Source organism: Phoxinus phoxinus, assembly GCF_949152265.1.
Source record: "Phoxinus phoxinus genome assembly, chromosome: 21".
Lineage (NCBI taxonomy): Eukaryota > Metazoa > Chordata > Actinopteri > Cypriniformes > Leuciscidae > Phoxinus > Phoxinus phoxinus.
In genome coordinates, this window is record NC_136896.1 from 12,418,265 (window position 1) to 12,434,297 (window position 16,033).

A 16,033-nucleotide genomic window follows, 5' to 3' on the forward strand; every position below is an offset into this window, starting at 1 on the left:
GGAGCTGAGGCATGAGAAAGCTTGGAATTCGGTGCTGTCGGTTATAGCCAATTCACAAAGAAAAATGAACTAACTAAACTTGAATATATGATAAAAATGAGAGTGTGTTTATTTCAACAAGAATTATGAGCAGGTTCCTGTCTAAAATAAATGCTAAAAAAAAGAAGAAGAAGAAGAAAAAACCCTGAACGGATATGAATTTATTTTACTTAAGAAACTTAAATGGATTTACAGATATTTATCTCATATCTTTATAATGAAAAAAAACCTGCTTATATAGAGTGTATAATTCAGGCAAGTATAATTATTTCATTGCACTGCTGCTGTTTCTATTATAGCCGTTCAATATAATTTTGGCAAGACACTCTGTCACAAGCAAATGTTGTGAATGCGTGGAGAAATTGAGAAATTCCTAAAAGAGAAGAAAAAAGGGGAAGACAGGGAGTGTTGCATTTCAGGATGAATTGTAAAAGCAACAGTTCAACCAATTAGAAATTAACTTTAGTGCTGAATCATGTATACTCCTGAGGGGACAGTCCAAGTTGTCTGTAAAAGTCTGTAAAAAAAAAAAAAAAGGATTTACAGGGCTGAAAAAAATTTAGGTAAGGAAGTATAATTTCTTCTTTCTTGCATTGTATAATGTTAATGGATGCTAAATAACGGTACTGGCATCAACTAATGCAGTCGGTAATTTTGTTAAATTTGATAACATTTCACACAAAGTTTTTCATACATGCTTTAAAATATAGCCTATATATAAATATAATAATGGATGGCCAGACGGGGTTACAATATTTCAACGGGACTCACAAAGGCTGCACAGAATGGCTACACACACACACACTGCCTTTTTTTAAACTTTACTGTTTTTTATGCATTTCTTCTAAATTCGTTTCCCATTTAATATGCTGTTTTGAATAAAACAATTTTTTGAAATATTATTTGTTTAGGCGAACAATAAAATAGGCTACAATTTCACGTTTTCTTGTATAGACTAGCTGAAACAAAATAAAGGCCTTTTATCATATAGCCTTCACGGTCTCCCAGTTAATATCGATTTATTGGATTTAAATTAAATGGGTTCAATAACATACTTCGCAGGTAAAAATAAAATAGCATGACATCAAAGGTCTGTAAAGGAATAGGCCTTGTAGAACATTCAGTCGTTTGTACGTCTCTTGTCAGCGTGTTTGTTAGGTTTTCTTCGAACAGATTTGATGCAAGAACGATGAAATATGCCAGCAGACACGTGTCGACTGTCTGCAGACGGCAAATCATGATTCATGATATCGTGCATCGATCACATGAGGAATGCAGCACGGTCGTAAAGTTTGACGTGTTTGTTAACGCTCACATACATGTGTGTCACACAGGTATTTATGACCGCCTGATAAACTCCAGAAAGCTGCTATTGTGGGTCTGTTTTATTTAACTGAAAATGAGTGAAAAATAATTAAATTTCGCATTTCAGAGGGGGCAAATTTTTGAAATTCGATAGTATTAAGTGATAGCCCAAAAGTGTAATTTTAGTTTATATTAGTCGTGTAAATATCATCAGAATTGCTTTAGTTTTAGGAAATGGTAAAGACTAAAAAGCCCACCAGAGGGCGCGTGTTGAGGGAAAGTGAATGGTGTTTTCTGAAGAAGACTGAACTTCGAGTCTACACAGACTGTATTAAAGTAAATCAATAAAATATATCAAACGTATAAAACAATCTAACAGAACACGACAACGAAGAAAAATAATGAAATGACATCCTAATAAAAAATAACGGTAGGCTTTTGTTAATTGTGTCTCTTTCCCACAAATGTTTATTGTGTGTTTGGCTAAATTATTGTGTGTTTTAACTAATCCCTGAATGTGTTGGTTTACCGTAAGCCTACAATATTCACATTTAAAATTGTTTATTTATTAATTTATTCCACAATAAACAGTCAGACAATTTTATACATTTAAAATGATTTTTTTTCTACCAAAGGACTTCACAAAATAGTATTTTACTTTGTATTTATTTTCAAAATGATTTGAATCTGTAATAAATATATATATAGGCCTAGGCCTATATATAGCCTATATAATGCGTAATTCTTTTGATTGTTTATTATGGAAACTTTCATCCGTATAATCGCATTCCCTATTATTAACATAGCCTATTATTGTTAAACAAACGTCGTTTTCAAATAGCCATATATATATATATATATATATATATATATATATATAGGCTATATAAAATTACTTTTCGATTTTTTTTCTGTTTTTATATGATTTGGGATTATCTTATTTTTTTAGAATTCATTTCGTTGGGTAGCCCCATATAGCCTACATATATCAGAAAAAAATAAGTAATAACCAAAACGAAAAAAAAAAAAAATTCGAAATGCTTTCTAAATAACTTCTTTAGTTATTCCATGTTGCCTTTGTGGAGTAGCACGCGCATGCAGGCCCTCAGCGCGCGTGTCCCCTCAGTAAATAAGTAGAAAGTTCAAAGGCTTAACTGTTTAAATGATAGAAAGAGCCAACGGTTACAGGTCTGTAGCCTACTCTTAATCCAGCCATATATTGGCAATATCCTCTTTATAAAAATAAAACTTGTCCTTTATTTTAAATAATTTATTATATATATACACAACAAAAATCTGGAAACAATTTTCCATCTTAAGCTACTCTATAAAATTTAGGAGAGCAGGATAATTTAACTTGAAGTGTTTGTGTTGGCTCAAAATGCTTATAGACTGCAGCCAGGAATTGTCCTTACAAAAAAGATCACTTCACAGAAAATCCTCATCTTGTGATTACATCAAGAGGGTTTTTTTTCTGTTGGGAATCTGTCATATCATGGCCCTGCCAGTCATCATGAAAATGATTTGGTTCAGTGGTAACCGATGGCTGTGCTTTATCACACACACATTGCAGACGTACATTAGGCCAGCCTAAACCTCCCAAACTTAAATAGTCTCTCACTCGTGAAGATCCTTACTCAAATTCAGAACCGTGTGGGGAAAAGACTCTTTTATGATTATTACATGTTTCAACACTCAATAGAAAACATATGGTAAATTAGGCAATTAGCATAATATTTTCAATTTTTGGACAGATAAATGATACCTACAGGCTGAAAAATCAGAGGGTAGAAAGACATTTCATGGAAAAACAGTTCTTCTGGTCAATTTAAAGATGTGAAAACATTCCAAATGCTGCAGTAGAACAGAACCTCAGAGAGCCAGACGTGTCAAATGGATTATGTCGGTAAATAAAGACGGGGAAAAAAGTTCTTAATCGGCGAATGTTCATTTCTACCATAAAAACGCTGCCCTTGTAAAACGCAAAAATTCTAAATATTTAAAAATGCAACATGCACATGGTTGCCAAGAGCAAATCTGCATTAAGCTAAAACTTACACACAAGACATTTGAACAGCACTCCTTCCCTGTGGGTGTACAGCAAACACACCTACACACGCTTTCATTTGTTTCCCAATGAAAGCATCAGGCCACCTGGGCCTTGCATCGAAACTTCATCAATCTCCAGAAATGGAATCCAGTGGAGAGAAAAATCAAATTCTCATTTGCAAGATGGGTAAGAGGAGAGAGAGGAGAGAGAGAGAGAGAGAGAGAGAGAGAGAGAGAGAGAGAGAGAGAGAGAGAGAGAGAGAGAGAGAGAGAGAGAGAGAGAGAGAGAGAGAGATACCTGGGAAGGCTAACCTCCAGCTGAACCCACAGCATTGAATCGTTTTGCCATTTGTCTGCGATACTGACAGGCTGCAAAGAAGATTAGACACTCAAGGTTGTGACTTCCTTTTCTGCTTATTTCATACCTTGCAAATCATGAAAGACTTCTCCTCTTCACCCACGCTAACTTTTACTAGACCTGGACACATTATATTGAGCACAGAAGCAATATTTTCCTAACTAATAAAAGAAAATGCGTGATGAATATAGTGATGTATGCTCTGTTGACTCATCATTGCACAATGAATAGGCCGACTGACAATGATATGACATTAACAGTTGAAAATCTCTTCCGAATGATCAGTTTACAGGGCAGGAGCGTGTTTGGGTGAGGCAGTGAAATTACAAATGAGCGAGAGACAGAGCGAGAGCAAATATGGGCTTTTTCAGCAGCATGGTAGCCTTCAGAGAGTGAAGTGAACTTTTGAACCCGTTCGGCAGAAGCAGCGATGCACTGAGGATGCTCGGGTCTAATATGTGTCTATTTCAATTAATTAATGCAAAGGGAAACAGAGGCTGGGAAAAACGACAGCGCAGAGGAAAGATGGTGTCATCTTTGCCGAAGTCATTTAACGTGCCCTATGATGCCTGCCAATGCCTCATACTCTACGCTTTCTATAACCGCATTGGAATATTAATTGAGATTAGAGAGAGATTAATGGATTATTACTAGAATGGAAGAAGGCTTTTGAGGGAAAAAAAATGGTTTTGAAAAAGTTTTTGATAATCCTGGCCCAGCTAGGGAAACTTTATTTGAACTGTGCTGTGGCTATGGCAACTGAGGTCAATAATGTAGACTCAGTTGCCCTAGACAAGAGTTCAGACAGGTCATGAAATGACCAGAACAAGGCCCAGGGGTCAAAAGTTTACTGTAGGGAGGAAGAAACACTCAAAGTGTGAGGACTCACAGCAAACGTATGGAGTTAAGAGGCAACGTGGATAAGGACCAGCTGACAACGACTCAAACACTGAGGTCATGTAAGGTGCTTATGATCACATGACTCCACCTTTACGTGGCCACATGCCATTGCATTAGGAAAAATATAACAAGATCAGGCTGCAGGACAGAGCCCTGATTAAATTCCTGACAGTAACCGCGATGATGACGAGGATGATTTGCATGTTAGGCTGGTCACTTTGGTTTGCGAGGGATCGCTTAATTGCCAGGCTAAAATGTCTTTTTCATTGATGCGAGCTCTTTTTGGACTCTCCAGAGATTCATTACAACAATCAATTCCCTAACCAACACAACCATTAATTAAGAGGCTTTAAGATCTTGAAAAAAATCAAATTTACATCTTGATGATCTAATTTGCGATAAAGAAACAACTCAACTCTGACTCCTCTGCCTCTCTCTGATTGGCTTCCCCAGCTTTGCCTGTAGAGCCGTGGTGGGGTAAGATAACAGGAACGAGAGGGGCTTTTGTTTCTGGACATAAATCAAGTCAGTGCACACAAAGAGCCCAGAGCATGTGCAGCCTTTGATAGGACATGCATTGATATTAGCCTCTTAAACACACAAACTCCTGTCAGGCTGACAAACCATACACCTTTTTCTGCTGTATTTGTTATGACTGAAATGATTGGTGGAACTGACGTCTTGTATGCAATATAAAATTGCCATTTTTTTATAATTTTTAGTGATGATCCCAGGCAGATATCTACGACTCCATTCAAAGAGATAAGAATGTTTTTTTATTCAACTTCTTTTGCATTTCCTAAACTTGACCTGGCAAAACATCCACCCCACTGTGAGGCTCCTCCTGCCCTGGGCTTCCCATCCTCGGCTGCAGGGCTGCTGTCATCCAGACGAGGCTGCAGGCACGGTGGGGTCAACCGTGCGGTCTGCGGGTGAAACTCAGTTCACATTACCATACAGACAGGGGCCCTGACAATAGAGCGCCCATCTGTTCCTGTCAGCTATAACAAATCTACTGTCAAACCTCCCTCTGGAGACAGGGAGGCAGAGCTGGCTAAATGAAATAAAACTGACTCCTCCCACCGACGAGTCAACTGCTGCCCCGTCTTCCAGTCAGGTTAGAGCACAAGCAGACACAGTCAATTTCCCTTCCTCACACAGGCGAGCATGTGACATCACGGAGCGAGTATAACGGTGCAGGAATTGAATGCCTGAACTATATTTACCCTCCGATTCAATAGGGCAAATTTGAAAATATCAGCATGCAAGGACACCAGCTCATTCATATCACATACGCATTTTGTTTTTCATTCACTCGAGCGAAACACAAAAAAAAAAAAAAAAAAAAAAATCAGAAGGGCTCACAGCATGGAGCATCTTTATTGAATCAAAGGCAAATGAGAAAACTAAATCTGAATTGCTGAAAAAGGTGCACATTTGAACCTTAATCTTCATGATTATATTCCTCTCTCTAATTTCATACACTCTCTCCCGCTCAAATTCCAAATGTCCCATCACAGGGTTTGATGTGAGATTCCCAACTGGTGAACTAAACATGAACCCTGAACTGCACTTGCCCTTGCTGGTCATTATCTTTATTGAAAGAGCGACATGATGCGAATCTTCTTCGAGTTACTCCTCTTTGACTTATATGCCTTTTCCGGCAAAGGAGCGAATCAAAGGAGCACATCCAGGTTTGACCCCCTTTTGTTGCTAAATTACAAACAACATATAAAATAAATGGGATAGCGGAGTAGCTATTCATTTTTACCAGGGTGGTGAGAAGTTTCGTGTCAGTGAACAAGAAGACGTATTCGAGATAAAAACAATAATTCATGGTTTTCACAATTGACAATTCAATCTGGAAAACTGTTAAAAGAAGAAAATATGTCTATGAAGTAAAATCCGGCAAAGAGAGAGAGAGAGAATCTAGATTGTCTTTGACATTTAGCGGATTGCAGTTGCATCCCAGAGCATGGGTCACTAGTGATCAATGATATTGAATTGAATGTCCCTTAATTCTTCTTCTTTTTTCTTTTCTTTTTTTTTAGCTTTTCTGCAAAGCTGCAGGCTTTTGATGCCTCTGAGAAAATTGTCAGTTGTATGATGAGTGATAAAGAAGAGAAAATGGATTAAACGCCCCTCAGGTACAGTGTTGAGTTTCAAGACCAGCTGCTTACAGAGGAGCGAGGGATGATCAGTCAAAGATTTGGCCCGAAGCAACAGCAAACTGCCCATATTGGTCAAAAAAACAATCAGCAAACACAAAACAGATTTTGGTGGGCCATTTTCAATCTGCAGTACATCCTGTTTTTAAACTCTCTTTAAACGTCGAATTTCACTCCAGTTAACGTTTTTCAAATTCTAGTAGGCTATACACACAAGTAAATTTACTTTGTGTCAGAAGCACAAGAAAGCTAACATTTAGACACCATTGTTAAAAGCAGGCAAACATGCCACAGTTTAACCCCAAGAACCCAGCATCTCAGCAGAAGCACACATGCCCAATCATCCGTCCCGCCTGCCACTAGAGGGAGCTCTTCATCCCTTTTCTTTGGAGGTAAAAGACCACCCTCCCATTCCCATTCCACACACTCCTCAATGCCAGCAGCAGAGCTGTGGGAATCCACTAGAGGGTGATCTGTTACCAAACACCTCCGCTGGGGTATTTCATCATTAGCCGTGAAACCCCCACAACAAGAAATGTGCTAAAGATGCTTTAGACAAGTTTCCTGTCTTGACTTATCGCAGCTTACATGCATTAGACATACAAGTAAACACACTCATATGCACATAGTGGCTTGAACTCACGCTCATTGGCACCTTCCTCCTGGTAGTCACTGGCCACTGACATATCATCTGAGGGGGCAGAGCGTCCCAGGCTGGAGCTGCGGTTGTCATCTGAACTATCCTCAAGATTGGATTCATCTAGGAGAAAAAATAAAAAGAGCTTCACATAAGTAGAAACCTTGTTGAGTGAGTTCGACAGATACACATGAAATGAAAATGCTGTGGGAGGAGAATCTAATCATTTTTGTCAAACCGACTTGTTTTATAAAGAACCCATTGTTCCGGGAAAGACTGAATCTAAACGGAAATCTCGGTGAGGAGCAATTAATTAGAATTATGAAGCAGCTGTTCACTTACATCTGTGGGGAAATTCTTGTGGGTGTCTGAAAAGAGAAGATTTAGAAATGCTTTTAGAGCACGTACGTTTTTATAAAGGATAAAATAACCTTCTAAACAAATGGACTTTGCAATGCTCAAAGTTTTTACTAAAATGGATCACTGTATATAATGCTTCTAATCAAGTGCATGTAATGTTTGCTTTGTTCCACTATCTTTCTTAGTGTACACTCTAAAAAATGCTGGTTTGTTTCAACCCAATTTTGGGTCAAATATGGACAAACCCAGCCATTGGGTTTAATATTTTTAATTACATTTTTAACCCAACGTTTGGGTTTGTCCATATTTGACCCAAAATTGGGTTGAAACAACCCAGCATTTTTTAGAGTGTAGATAAACATTTCAGCTCTACAATGAAAGCCGTAGTACACATTCAAAAAAGAATTGAAGAGGCGTTTGATTGATGGCAGGTTGAGTATCAGTATAAACACATGCATCTGTAAAAAAAAAAAAAAAAAAACTGTGCATTGCAGCGTTTGCAAACGATGCATTGACAGCAAAGTATTCATGTGCTGAAGAAGAAAAAAATCTAAGCATGCTTGTTCTCCTTGCAAACACTTTGTTTCAGCACAGCAAACCACAAAACCACTCCAGCGCTGTAATTGTACTCCTTGCTTCTAAAAAGACAACAATCGAAAAACTGAGCAATTTGCTTCCTGTCTGTTTAACTGTTGTGTTTCATTTGTAGCTCGACTGGGAGGACAGATTCTCAAGCGGCCAATAATTTGCTTCTATAAATTTACTTTTTGTGGTCTTCATTGCGCAAAACAAACAAAGGGGAGCAAGTATGCGTCAGCTCTAATACTTGCACATGAATAAAACATACTGTGACATCCCTCACCTTTTCTGGATGACATGAAAATTTCGTAGAAGAATTTCCCTGGACTCCAGAGCAACATTACTGAGATTCTCATCCTGGAGTATTTCAAAAACAAACAGCTCACAGTCTGAAAAAGACAGAGAGAGAGAGAAACCTCAGTAAACTACTAATGTTATGTTAGAGTCTGTTTAAAAGACACTAACACTAGCAAATAAAATGAAACGCTGAAAAAAAAAAACTTTATGTTGAATTTCAACATGTGGAAAAAGAAAAATGTGACATTTATGTCATGTGATATTGCTATTCAATATGTTTTGAAAGATGCAAATCAGAAAAAGATTGTTCTATTCATGCAAATGTCATAGAGGCCAGAATGTGTAAATGACAATAGTCATCCTGTCTGTGTGTCAGAAGGACGATAACAATCTCATGATGGCATCATTCATGAAGTACCATTTTGTACAAAATGTTTTCCTCTAGAGTAAACACAGCAAAGCAGAATAATTACAAGAGTAAATAAAACTAATGAAATCATAAAACTGAAATCATAAGTCTTTAGGTTTAATAACAAAAACCACAACTTCTATCATTATGACGTTTAGCTACAATGAATTTGAAAACTAACTTTAAGATTTAGCCTAAACATGTGCTTTAAGTCCTGTGATTTCTTTGCGAATTCTCATTAAATCCACGTTTAGTATCTAAGAAGCATTTCAAAAGTCAAAAGTTGATCATATGCTCTAATTTACCTTAATAAAAACAGATAAAATAATACATCAAACAAATAGCCTACGTACAGAAGCAAAAAAAAGTCTGATTTTAATACATTAACATTGAAACAACGCCTAGCCTACCTCTTAATAGTTGTCTGATGTCATCAAGCACCGTCCCCATCTCTTACTCTCTGAGTGAGACTCCAAACAGAAATAAAAGCTAATAAAATATGCTACTGTCAACGATTGAAGGTCAGAAAAAAAATCTGAGTGAATTTGTTGGTCACTTGTCATCCCACATAATGAGTTCGCAATGTGAAATAAAAAATAATCGAGAGAGATATCACACCACACGAACCGGCTCGCGGAGGAAAGGAAAAGAGGAAGTGCAAAGCACATTGTTGTGAAAATGAAACACTGCCTAAAGAGATGTAGGCGAATTAGCCTACTTTGTGACATGAGTCTCAAAAGTCAAACTAATTTCAAAATATTACAAGTGAATTTGCCTTTTCCACCATATATAAATGTTTAGACCATGCATCCAGTTAAAAATACAATTGAGTACACCATTTTGAATTTGTTGTCAAACTTTGAAGTGTTTTTATTCGTTTGCTACGAATTGACAGCAGCGGGCCCCGCTCAAAACTACTGCACCTCTTTTTTTATCTCATTGTTTTCCCCAACCTCAATCATGAGCATATCATGATGGTGTCGTGACTATACCATCAGCGGTCTAATGTGTAAGTAGTGGCCATTTTTTTTTCTCCACATTGAAAGACTTGAAATGTTTATAAAGGGCAAGCTAGGCCTCTGGTCTGTTTATTTGTTTGTTTAAATTAAGTTTCCATATCGTTATAGGTCGAGTCAGATGCGTCTATTATTTTGAGAAACAGCTCCACTGTTTATAAAAGGTCGAGGTCATCTAGAAAAACTACCTCATGGAGAGTTTAGACCGGAAGTTTAAATGTTTGATTAAAGTAGTTTATAAAACAGCCTACTCACCCTGAATTGCATAAATTAGTGTCAAAGCAGGATAGAAAACATGTAGGCCTAGCCTACATTTTAAATTTACCATTAATTTATTGTGATAATCAGATGTTCTTGCATTTATTCATTATTGTTGTTTTTAATGTTATTAGCATATTATACTCGTTACATTATTTCTTTAATACTTGTTAGAAATAATTAGCCTGCTAAGCCATCTGCCATGACTACTTCTAGCCCTCGTTTTATGTTAACGTTTAAATAAATAAAAAATGTAAAAGATTCATTGCCTAAATTGAAAAAAATATATATATAATTTTAAACCAAATAAAATTAGACATTTTCCACATGTTTTATGCAGAGACAGGACAGGACATGTGGTGTACAGGACACCCCTGTAGCTCTTTTTTATTGGTTAAACTAATGACACTTCCTGGTCTGGCCTACATTTGCTCAGTGGAATTACTTCTGTACATGCCATGTAGTATCTGATCCATTTGCATCATATCACAAAAGCTATTGCTTGCCTCTCACAATTGTTTGCAAAATTCTGAATCAGCAGTTTTATGCTGAGCTGGCACCTAATGCAATGCATCACATTGAGGCCGCAAAATCTCTTCTGTTTTCAACGTTATTACATTAATAACAGAATTTAATCAGAGCACGGCCAATTTATTTTGATTATGTTTAGGCTACTACATATATTTATTGACCAACATAATATGTGTGAGAAGAAATGTTATAAGAAGTAAAGAAGGTGAAAACACACGTGGAGTAAAAGCACCCCACCCCTCCAACCTGGGGCAAAAAGCCTATGGGGACGTGATATGGCACAAAATAAAAATCTCATTCATCCAAACGGTTTAGACAAAATATTTTTGAGTAACATATTACCAAACTTATTTAGTCAAGTTGTGCAATTTATTATTTGTAGAGTTACACAGTGCTATTGGGCAATGAAGTGCTTAAAGCGAGGATCAAATTGCAGGAAAGACAATGACCCTCCAGACAATGTACAGTACAATGAATTTTTTGGAGCTCCAATATAAACATGTTTTTTTTACTAATTGATCTCTATTTTAATTGGAGAAGTTAGTGTGATCTATCTGTCCCCTCCCAACGATGAAAAACTATTCAGGTATTATGTATTTTTAGTGGTGTTTCAATGTTTTGGTTGCAACATAAAAGTTTTTTTTTTTTTTTTTTTTGTCTCAATATAAATTATAATTTCAGAGATTTTCATCTGCTATATGCAATGATAAAAAAAAATATTACATGTTAGATCTAATTTAATCAAATTATTAATTTTTGTTCAGTGCATATTGACGAAGTGGTGTTTAGGAAAGTACTGGTGTTTTTTTCAAATGAACCTTTTACCCCAATAATTCCTTTATACATTGTGCAAAAACCTTACCTTGCTGACAAATGTAAAAGCCTACTAGGTTTTTAGATTTTCTGAAGAAAATGTAAATGATGATCGCCTCTGCAAAGACCTTGCCACAATGGTAGGGTGTTGTGGGTTGTTTCCAGAGCGATGCTGTGGTCACCTGGCCAGTTTAAAAGAGCCCACTCGCATGATTTTCTAGTCCCACTATGGCTTGAGACCATCCTTCTGTATAAGTCTATGAGATTTCCCCACACATTTTATCATCCTCCAGGTGAAAATATTAATTTTCCTATATTGGTTGTTCCTAATATTGGTTTACCTCAACACAGTTGTTCACTACTATTGCATCGCAGAAAAATATGGAAGATTTAATTCAAGCTAAATATCAGAGCTCATAATCATTATTTTATGATATTTGCCAGTTTATTGGGTGTAAGGCGTTGTGCACAGGTACAGGCTGGAGGCAGATCATGAAAGAAAAACATCTGAATGGAGAAGGGGGAGCAGAATTCCAAGGAGAGGACATGACCGAATGACCCCTTCGTCACTGTCCCTGCAGCTATATGGCCCCTTGTGAAGGTAGATAGAGGAATGAGCGTGGCCCTCCACTCCAGCATGAGCACTGCCTCCTGCCTGCTGGGCACAGCCATATGAAAGGATCTTGCCTTTGTAATCCGCCCGGGATTACACCTCCCAACAATGCACAGCTGAAAGAGCGACAAAGACCCAGTATCAAACACAGGCCTGGGCTGATGAGAGGAACCTGCTATGATCTCCTACCACCAACACTGACATCAGCGCCTCTCATCTCCCCAAGAGAGCTCTTTTAGCATTCGCCTACTCCTTTCTTCTGTACCCTTATCTGGGAACACAGGCTTTTTTATCTCTGCATTCCTTTTCATTTGCGTTTCACTTGGGGGAGGGGCAGAACTCTGTCATCTGAGAGCCCCCAACCGCCCCGACCTGACAGAAATCACACTCCAACATGGTCACACACCCCTCGAGAGACCCAGGGGTCAATATGAAGGCACTGGAACAGTTTCAGAGTTTGTCGTATATATACCATCATGAGATTCAATTACTATCAACCGGTTTATAATGCGTTTCTTGTTAAATGGTATGAAAACATTTTTGCCCGTTCAAAGCCTTGGGCTCATCTCTGTCGCTGGGTTGACCCTTTGAACTCAGTTTCAGCTCATTGCTGCTAATTAACCTCCCCACACATGCACGAGACACTTCAGGCACTTGCAGGCAGCACTTAGAAGATGTTTGTGTGGGTGTTTAAGGACCTGTGAGGTAAATGTTTTTCAAAGAAGATGGGGGAAAGTATGATAGTTTGTCAAAAGGATTTTCCCAGGTATCAGCTTATGTCAGCGCTCACATATTAATCATGGTGAGCTTAGAGGAACGTTTTTCACTACAGTTCTTTAGCAGAATGAATTAAATTCTCTGTTTTCTCATACACAAATGCCTAAGTTGTTTAGGACTGTTTGAAAGTTTACTGTTGAAATTAATAGCTCTAAAAAATTAAAAAAATTTAGATAACGTCTCAGAAAGAAGAAAAACATCTAGGCCCTGTTTCACAGGCTGAGATTAAGTTTGGTCTTATTTCAATTAGGACAGTTAAGTGGCTGTTATAAACATGCCTAAAAAAACATGTGCGTCTTGAGAAAAAACAATGGCAGTGACATATTTTAAGATATTTTAAACCTGTTCCAATTTTAATCTGGGACTAATGGGAAACCGGGGGATGATGTGCATATGCGTAAAGGCATAGTTCATCCAAAAATAAATAAATACATAATAATAATAATCCTCATGTCATTCCAAACCTGTATGTATTTATTTTTTTCTTTCTATGAAACATAAAAACATTGTCCACACAGTGAACATCAGTTCAATTATGTTTTGGACCCCATTGACTTCCACTGTATAGACAAAAACTGTTAAAACATTATACAAAATATTTTCTTTTAATAAAGTCATACAGGTATGGAACAGCATGAAGATGAGTGAATGATGACAGTATTTTCAGATGAGTGAATGATGACAGTATTTTCAGATGAGTGAACTATCCCTTTAAACATCATCTGTCAATATTTCCATCATGAAGCTATGAGATTGAAGTGTGGAAAGGGAACCTATTAATCCTAAAATAATATCATGTTAATTTTATTACTAATATCTGATACTACTTTGGTTTTCTAGCTTCTAGTGCTGTATAGCTCATATTCTGCTGGTTGGAATATAAAGCCTTTGGGATTCAGAAGGGGGTGGTTGGTTGTATCAGTATCCACTAATATTCAACCTTCACCGCCTTCTAAGAGAGACCAGGGAGGCAGTCCATGAGATCAACGATCTGTCACTGATAAAATGAACTGTCAGCTTTCATTTGTCTCCCTCTGGCGCGCAGTACTTTCCTCTCTAAATCATATGAGTGACAGAGCACCGGTTACACTTTGCCAAGCTCTATGATCCCTACAAACAAAACCACATGCAGGAAATTTGTCAATTCAATCATGACAAAAACGCCATAGTGTTGGTTTTGAGAGTAACTGGCAACTTTCCAAATCGGCCCTTTCTAAGCAGGTACAATAACTTCACTTCTCTCGACCTCACAATCTAATCAGTGTAATACTATAAAAAAATCTTGCACGTTTGTTTTTACACTGCCTAAACCAATATATGTTGGTTGCTCACTGGCAAGAACCCAGCCTGTGTGCTACAGGGTCTTGGAAGCTTGTCCCTCTCAGTTACTCAGCTAATAAGGCGGTGGACTGATTAAATCGCCTCGTGAGGACATGGATACGATTGAGCGAGAGGGGGATGGTCATATGGGTCTGTGTGGACTGTGGAGAGAGCAAGAGGAAGGCTTCCTGTTCTTCCTGTTTTCACCGAGAGGAGGAGGCTATCTGCATGTGGCCACTGTCTTAGCTGTTGACTGTATGTCTGTGAAAGACAAGAAGACATATAAAATGACCCCCTGACCCCTGTTTCAAGCCCATGAATAGTGTATACAGTATTCTTTTTATCTCTTTGAGGTCACGCACCCCAGCAGAGTGACATGCTTCAGAGGGACTTGAACAAGACTCAGGAAGTCAAGCCAGGCATTTGATTTGTAAAAGACCTTCTGACAAGCACACCCAGCAGGGAGAGTATATACATTGCAAGCTTCAGATCTGCCCCAAACATCACCTTAATGGTGACCTGACAGCAAAGGCGGTGTACCTGTCAATATGATTTTTGTCATTGAATTTTTAATGTGTTTGTTTGTAATATCACTGGGTTTTTTTCCCCCATTGCATTTTATTAAGTATTGGAGGTATACAAAAAAGAATCTATTTAAATATTTGTTCAAATATAATAATATTATTCATGTGAAAGCTGAATATTCAGCAGCCATTGCTCCAGTCTTCAGCGTCATATGATCCTTCAGAAATAATTTTAATGCTGATTTGATACTATAGAAACATTCTTATTTTTTTCAATGTTGAAAACAGTTGTGTATCTTTATTTTTGTGGAAACTGTGATAATTTTTTTGTAAAGAATTTGAATGATGAATAGAAAGCTTAAAACAGCATTTATTAAATGTAAATATGTTGTAACATTATAAATGCCTTTACTGTTACGTTTAACAGTAATTTAACTTTTAACAATGCATCCTTGCTAGAAAAAGGTCTTTTTTTATATATCTTACCAACCCTAAAGTTTTGAACAGTAGTTTATATGTGAATATATTATTTGTGGGGAGGTTTAAACATCCATATATTTTCATAAAAGGATGATTTTGCCAACAAAGTGATATGCAATACTGTGGCATCATTTATCACTATGTAGAGTGTGTCTTTCTTTGAAATATTTGCCAATCTTACTTGATGTAATCATAAAACGAATATTCCTTTTTTTTTTTTACACCAGCATGACTGACTTTTTGATGACTATTGCTGACTGCCTCTTTCCCAGCAACACATCTATTCTCTCTCTCAATGTCTTTCATAGCCTATTTCTTCCCTACGCATTATTATTGTTTGAGGATGCTACTTTTATCTTCCTCTAATTCGTCCTCTTGCCCCACATTCTGCAGTGTGAGCCTTTTCTGCGTGCTGACAAGCTGGTGAAAAACAGCCTCCTCCTCCTCCGGGCTGAACATCTGTCTCTGAAGCACTGTAGCTCTTCCACTGAAGCCCACAGATGGGAGACCCAGTAGGAGCCCAGAGCCACACAACCCAAAAGGGCAAGCAACAAACACTACATACTTAATAACTTTAAGTACACATTGCATTGTTGCTGT

The 16,033-nt window shown here is 37.5% G+C and overlaps 1 protein-coding gene across 1 annotated transcript in view; it reads right to left on the reverse strand.

The window, feature by feature from the left end:
- Positions 1–10,312, reverse strand: part of skap1 (src kinase associated phosphoprotein 1) — a 29,824-nt gene extending 19,512 nt beyond the window's left edge. Inside the window, exons 1-4 of the mRNA XM_079595271.1 lie at positions 9,512–10,312; positions 8,679–8,784; positions 7,799–7,824; positions 7,463–7,579 (exon numbers count right to left, since the gene is read on the reverse strand). Of these exons, the coding sequence (XP_079451397.1) occupies positions 7,463–7,579; positions 7,799–7,824; positions 8,679–8,784; positions 9,512–9,551 (289 nt within the window). The 5' untranslated portion in view covers positions 9,552–10,312. The remainder of the gene's footprint in view (positions 1–7,462; positions 7,580–7,798; positions 7,825–8,678; positions 8,785–9,511) is intronic.
- Between the last annotated feature and the right edge of the window lie 5,721 nt (positions 10,313–16,033).